The sequence below is a fragment of the Hylaeus volcanicus genome, chromosome 1 (assembly GCF_026283585.1).
Source record: "Hylaeus volcanicus isolate JK05 chromosome 1, UHH_iyHylVolc1.0_haploid, whole genome shotgun sequence".
Taxonomy (NCBI): Eukaryota; Metazoa; Arthropoda; class Insecta; order Hymenoptera; family Colletidae; genus Hylaeus; species Hylaeus volcanicus.
The window spans coordinates 24,033,610-24,041,091 of NC_071976.1; the positions used below are offsets into that span (position 1 = coordinate 24,033,610).

General features: G+C 39.6%; 1 protein-coding gene across 1 annotated transcript in view; it reads right to left on the bottom strand.

The window, feature by feature from the left end:
• The window catches only part of LOC128876183 (monocarboxylate transporter 2-like), a 35,817-nt gene extending 31,829 nt beyond the window's left edge, over window positions 1-3,988 (bottom strand). The window contains exon 1 of the mRNA XM_054122347.1: window positions 3,347-3,988. Within this exon, the coding sequence (XP_053978322.1) occupies window positions 3,347-3,680 (334 nt within the window). The 5' untranslated portion in view covers window positions 3,681-3,988. The remainder of the gene's footprint in view (window positions 1-3,346) is intronic.
• Between the last annotated feature and the right edge of the window lie 3,494 nt (window positions 3,989-7,482).

Consider the following 7,482-nt stretch of genomic DNA (forward strand, 5'->3'; position numbering starts at 1 on the left):
GATCACTGGCAATTTTGTCAGGTTGGATGGTAAAAGGCTAAATCGCCGCGATGATCCTAACTTTTTCATTTGTGCCGAAATGCCTTTTCCGCCTGGCAGCGCCCTTTCATGCGACCCTCGCCCCTAAATCCCCTGGCCCATTGTGGCCCTTCGTCTCCGCGACGTTATTTTCTCGTTCGTCGGAATAGATGGATTCGCGAACGCGCGTTTGCTTTATGCCTTTTCAAGCGTGTATCATCGGCAGACATTGCGCGTGCGCTTTTGTAACGCCGGCACCAAAGGCTATAGATGCTAGGTAAGTGCCTCATTCTCTTCTCCAATCAGCGTTAACACTCGCGGGGACAGCAGTCGTTGAGACCGTATAATTTAATCGCTTCGATTTGGTACGGTTAAGTTGAACGTTAACGATAGTACGCGGCTGTTTATAATAGGACGATTACACCCTTAACGAATGCGTTGGTGCATCGAGGAATCCCGGATTGGATTAATTTCCATACTTTGGTAGATTGGAATGATTTTAAAAAAGAAATCGACTGGTGGCGTTGCTAGTTATTGTTTTATGGTTAGAATAAATTATTTCATAGAATAGGAAAGACACAGGTGGCTCTGATTTTATTTAGGCAATTCCATACGAAATTCTACTTCTCTCGAAGTATTATATGTAAATAAACACAATTGTACATTTATTGCTCAGGATCTATATACATTTTTTATGTTTAATTGTGATTATTGTACTTTCATTTGAAATAGAAAAATCGGATATGTTCCATACCACTTCAATGGGAAAACCCTTTATTTTTATGATGAAGATATTTGTCTTTCGTAAAACATTGTGGAAAAGGAACGGGCCCCTCAAACTACAGTCTGGCAAGTCTACATCAGCAACCGACAACTGAATATACTGATAAATAGACTGCGGATCTTTATGCAAAATAAAATCTTTGTAAACGCACCTATAAAAATTGAACCTAAATAGGAATTTATTTTATTCTCCAAATATTATAACATGAACTTTACTTTCAATCCTTTTTACATTCTTGCATATTGTTTGCATTTTGTAGCTTTTTGCGCATTCAAATTTCCTATAAATGCATAAAGATTCGCAGTCTACTGATAAATATCTACCATTAAATATCAACGGAATACCGAAGGCAAAGATCAAATCGTTCGATCAATGTTGACCGATACCCTCGTGGCACGTCGAGAAAAGAATCACCTGCCAGCTATTTCACGTCACGATGACGCGCGGTCTCTTCACGAGACTGATAATCCCAGCAGGAAACCGCTCTAGATCTCTCCCGCGGTTTCTAAATTGCTCCACTGACGATAAAATGATACAATCGCTGACATCACTCTATTAACAACTATGATTTCATTCTAGACACTTAATATCCGATGTCCCACTATCTCTTTGGCACTCAGATATTCTCGTGACCTATACATATAATCTAACATCTGGTGCGGTATTTATTTTTGTGATCTCATTTCAATTCACGAATCCTATTCCAAATTTATTTTCATTAACACAAAGTGTAAAGTAATTATAAATGATGACCAAACAAAAACCATCTATAATATAATACAGTGAAGTATATACCTAATATAATATAACGAAGAAAAATAATTTACGAATAATCCAATTCACTTACGTATATGAATCACGAATAAATCCCTATTTACCCCCTAGGAGAGCAACTTCCCTGCTTAGCAAAAGTTTTATCTCCTCGACTGTTATAATCTCTGCAAACGTGGTTTGTTTCTCGCAGAGGCCAAGAGGTAACTAATCAGAAAATCAATGTGTCAAGAGATTTCGTTCAAAGAAGAAAGAAGAAGAAAACGAATTAGTAAAGTTGAGGGGATCCCAAAATCAAACACCAGAATATTGATGTCCAGAACTCTCTGTGTAAACTGCGAAAGTCCTTTCGTGTATCGACTGTGCTGTGCTCGAATTAAACCTAGAGTGAGCTGTTGTACCGTCATCCGCCGGTAATGCAGGTCCGAAGACGCAAAAATTCCCTAGATCTCTCATGATAACACGACAGGATTATTATAGAAATATAAAAGAGAAATGTATTATAAAATTTTCAAAATGATATAAATTTCTGAATTAATACATTGATGTAATCATTATTATTTGAAGCATAAGCTGTCCTTCGTAAGAATACTGACTGGTACCAAAACGGTGGCTAATAAACCGATCGAGTTCTAGAACTGTGACAAATGTCTTTCATAACTGTCGTCATAAGTTTTTATAAGGAAACTCTCGTCCCACATATTGCCTCGAACCTTGAAGGAAGGGTGCAAGAAATAGAAAGGAAGACAACTCGGTATAGAAATTTCAGGGAGTCATTAGAGGGTGAAATGAACGAAGTTACTCTACCCAGGTCAGATTGTGAAATGCTTCAGTATTCAAAATTATTGATTCTCACCAAACTTTTGCAATAAATCTCTATCTCTAATTTATCCCAAGGCCTAGAAACTCACACATGAAAGATCTTTCACCTGTCCATTAAATTTCGCTACGAGTCTCCTCCGATCGCTCGACTTTGTCAATTAAATTCCATCCTCGATGGAAAGCAGCACTAGAAACTTCGTCGAACTTTCATCGTTCTGTGGCATAACCGGCCAAACCATCTGCTTCTCGTAAATACTCCATAAGACGCTAAACTAACCGATAACACGTTCGAAGAAGCGACGCATCCTTTCATCTTCGGCCATCAAACGTTTCTTGGCGACGGGACGCGTCGAGGCGAACTTCTGATTAAACGTTTGTTGCGCCAGCTCGTAAACGAAGTGCAACTAACATTCCACTAGCAAGCAATTTATGGCCAACTACCGTCGCAGTGTTGCTACGCGGAATGCCATAATGAATAATAAATTTCCCGGGACCAAAAACAAAGCGTTCCTTGCCCTGTGTTTAGAAACGCCGTATTTTACCGTGGGCGGGACTGTTTTATGTCGTATCGTGCTTAGAAGCGCGATAATAACGTATTAGCTGTTCCAAGTATTATTAGATCGAGGTATAAACATTATTGGATTCATGGACTACTGATCACTTTAATTCTTGTTGGGATAACGAAGTGCATTGGTGTGGTGGATGATGCAGGTTCTTTCAATTTCAATTACGTTCTTTTTCTTTGCAATACGAGTCAGTAAAATTGTCTATGTCGATTTGATAAGGCAGAAATTTGATTCACATTTCAAATTTCCTAATCATCCATTGGAGTAAAAATAATTACACAACACAAGTAACAAGTTTTCCTGGATAACTTCATCCCTTCCTGAAATATTGAATCGTTCCAATTTAAACAAAACACCCTGTACAATACATTATTAACAAACTCACCAGCGGTGTGCAGCGGAGGGTGGTAAAACTTGACAGTGGCTGGCAGAGCGAGGGTGGCAGGGATCGACAGTTGCAAACCAGGCCCCAGTAGATGGACCAGCGCGCTAACGACAGTCACCACCCAACCCCAGCCACCCTCTGGGTAGTAATGTCTGGATAGAAGCCGCCTGGCTTGCACTTGGGGGCTGCCAACCTGTGGACGACAACGTTTCTTCTGCTCGCCGTCCTCCTTGCGTTTCTTCGGTTTCTCCTCGACGCTGCCGTTTTCTGTGCCCCGATTTCGTTTCACTCGCGTGTCCAGGAGCGGCCAGGATCGCGCTCGCGATATCGACATCACACGCGAGCCTCTGTTCACCGATGGGCAAACTACGTGCCCGTTTCGGCCACGATCGTTCTTTTCGTTCGAGCAGCCCTTGGCGCGGACGTCAGCGTCCCGCGCGACCGATGCTGCGGGCACAGATGCGTCAGAAACATGCTTCCAATCCTCTGGAAGGCAATGAGCTCCCTTGTCGCGCGTTTCTCGCCGTTAACACTGCACTGGCCGGGGTCTCCACTGTGGCGTCCTCGAAGATTATGAGGCTTGGAACCGTTTGGGTTATTGCTTGAGGGGTACGCTTTTATTTTGGGGTTGATGGGGTGATATTCTTGTTGTTTGAGGTCCTTGAAATATTTCTGGGAAATTGTATTTAAATAATTGGAAAATTGTTGAGGTTGTAGCTGTTTCTATCAGGGGTTGTTCTGTTACGGTGGTTTAATAGGGACGTTTGGAGAGGTGCTTTCTTATTTTCGGATAGAAATGGATTCTTTTTGTTAATACTCCTGTTGCGTTAGGTCTGTAGAATATTTCAATGAGATCATATTCAATAAATGTAAATACTTTTGTTAATACTCCTGTTGCTTGAGGTATTTAGAATATTTACAAGAGATCATGTTAAATAAATTTGAAAATTGTCATAGTTATTATAGTTTGTATCACAACCATTTCACTGACTCGAAACTTGAACACGTTTTGACGTGTAATATTCGTATTTTGAAACAAATGGAAACTAGGCCAGTTGTAAATTTAACACAATCTTGTACATACCTGTACACGTAAACGAACCAAATTTCAAAAGTTTGTATCAATTACTTCAACTATAAAAAAAATGGTGAAAATTGCCTCGAAAGTGGTAAAAATGAAAGAGTATCCCCTTAAGAGAGGAAACACCCCTATTATCAGAGTTGCCCCTTTTATTTATGCGTTCCTAACTCGTAAGTTATGAAAGACATCGAAAACTGATTTAAATGATTGTTATATCCATCCCGAAGGGCCTCGTATATGTAAGCAAAAATTTTCCTATTGAGGCTACTTTTGTACCCTAACGGGGGAAAACACCCCTATTATCCGAGCCACCCCATTTTAGAACTCGTCAATTACAGAAGATATCCAGGAATGATTTAGGTAAATGTTACACCTTTTCTGAATGCCTAGATATCCAAATTTTCAGAACTTTATAATAACATCTATCGATGCTTGATTTTCACGCGAATTTCACCCCTTAAACTGCTCTTCCCTATTTGTTCCATGCTCGTGGCTAGGGGTTAGCTCGTTGGTCGGAATAGTTTCGGTGGAATTACTTGTACGGCCCGCTTTGAATTGCAAAGAAGGATATTAAAATGAAGCGTCTTGTATTCTACTTAGACCAGATTGGATGGATTTCTGTAACGACGAGGGAACTTATTTTTCGAAATGGTAGTTTAACGTTTTAACCGCAGGGAGAATCCTTGAGATTTGGATGCTGAGACCGTGTCTATGTAGATTGGCTAAAAAAAAGTGGTTTCATGACCGAGTTTATACCAAAATTATCTGCACTGACAAACGCCTATTCTTACCGCTAAAAGTTGTTTATTTCGAAGTGAAGAATCGTAAATCTACTTACGACGAGGCAATATTTACCATATAAATATATCGTGGTGAAATTAACAAAAAAAACAAAAAAAATTGAGCTACACTACTCTTTCACATTTCAACAAACAATAATATATTTCAATTTTGTATTTAGTTTTTTAAATTACAACGCTATGATCCTCTACCTCCAAAATAATAATATCCTATAGGAAAGTTTATATTCATAATGCACGATCAGCAAGGTATATCTGACATAAATATTCGATGAAATAAAAAATTAAAAAACACTCAAGGATCAATGTAACCAAAACTTGCTTTAATGGCCTCGGAATTCTCGATGCAGAATTCGTTTCCATAAATCAACAGCTCCGATCGGTTTCATCGTTTCTCGATGCGCTTCTCAATGCATCATCAGCGCGAGGAACAAGACAATCGAAGAGGGGCGGATCTGCGTTTTACGTAACACCTTCGAGGCAACTTTGAGTGGAAAGTTGTAAAGATGGATTAACGATGTTCATGGGCCCCGGCGAAATGGACCATTATAAATTACACGGTGGACCTTCGCCGTTACGACATCGATCGGTGGTTAAGGCGTGCAACGTTGATGCACGTGCCCCCCGGGGATGGAGAGCGTAATGGTGGATTTTAATAAATTTTCTGCTCATTATACGCCAGCGACGATTTATCACACGCGAACTTTAACGTTGGTCCCCTGCGGTGCGCCAAAATGCAGCTTCTCGACGATCGCGTTTGGGGGCCATTATTATTTAAAGAAGTAGAATAATTGATTTTCGGGGGAGTATTTTAATACTGAAAGCAGCAGTGGAGCCTTTGGTCTATAGACTAGAAATCGTATTGGGTACCTTATTTTTATTAAAATAAATTTTAGGTAGATATTTAGCTAGAATCTCTTTTAGATTTCTTTCTTTCTGAGTTTTAGACAAGATAATTTTGTCTACAGGTCACGTGGTCTTTATAACTATTGTACAGAGTGGTTACCCATCCATAGGAAACATTCTAGAAAAGAAAATAGAAAACGAAGTGAATAGATGTACTTTAAAAAAATTGTTGTTTTAATAAATTCCAAACATCGTCTCGAAAATTATTCTACTCGACCGAAAAATCAGTGTATCGCCACCTTAGCAGCTGTAAGGCCAATCAGTGGACACGAAACGAGTTTTCGCGCGTGAAATCGTGAATTTATTTATCGCGACGAATCGATATCGCGCGCGCGAATGCGGTGAGAATTAGGTTAACGCTGTAATTAATGGTTTGCGCCGAAGTGATCCTTCTTCTTTTTTTTTTCCAGTTCCCTCGCGGAGGCTGTAATCGAGACTTCGAGCTACCTTCGCAATTAATATTTTGCCAAATGAAATTGAGGAGAAAGTCGAGGTCCGTTTCTCCAATTGAATCGGTCGTTGCAGATATGGGCACAACTTTATTCGATTAATAAATGATAAGTGAACATTTCGCATAGTGATTTATACGCGGGGTTTAATCGATTCAATATGAATTCAGAGAAGCTTCTTGGGTGGTCCACGAAATACTTTGTCTTTCCTATTACTTTTTTCGCATGACTTTTATAATTAACTATATTTATTTTGTTTATATCGGATGTATTATATTCCAGGTACATTTGATACAATAGTAATTCAGATAAGCTTCTACTAGGGCGGCCCTTGAATTTCTTCGTTTTCTCCAACATTTTTCTTGCGCGACTCCTATAATTAACTAAATTTATTTTATGAGATTGAGATATATTAATCGCATCGTTATACAAAATTAAAATCGATTGAAATTTAAAAATCGTTGTTACGATATCATTCCTTCACCTACGATTTAGAAACGCACAGATCTCTTAAAGAAATCTCTAATCGATATAATGCTATTCCACCCTTAAGTGATCAAGAGATATTTTTGAGTTACTCGCGTGCAATTGTAGATTGATCATTTTTAAAAACGAGTAATGATTTCGTACGTTACTTGGTAAATTTTTTTAAACACGATCTGGTCAACGATTTTAGAGAAAATTGTGCCTATGTTACTCGGACGTGACACGTGGAATGGCAGACTGGATTGCGAGTTAGGTTCGCGTCTTTCGCGGTGTAAGGCGATCGTTCGACAAACTGGAACACGACTGACAGGTCTCTAAAGCGCAGGGTATCGCGTTGTACCGGCGACTGATGCTACTGTGACGGCAGCCAGCGGCTCTTCTTCCCTCTCTGTTCCCGCTTTGGGCTCTTCGTGG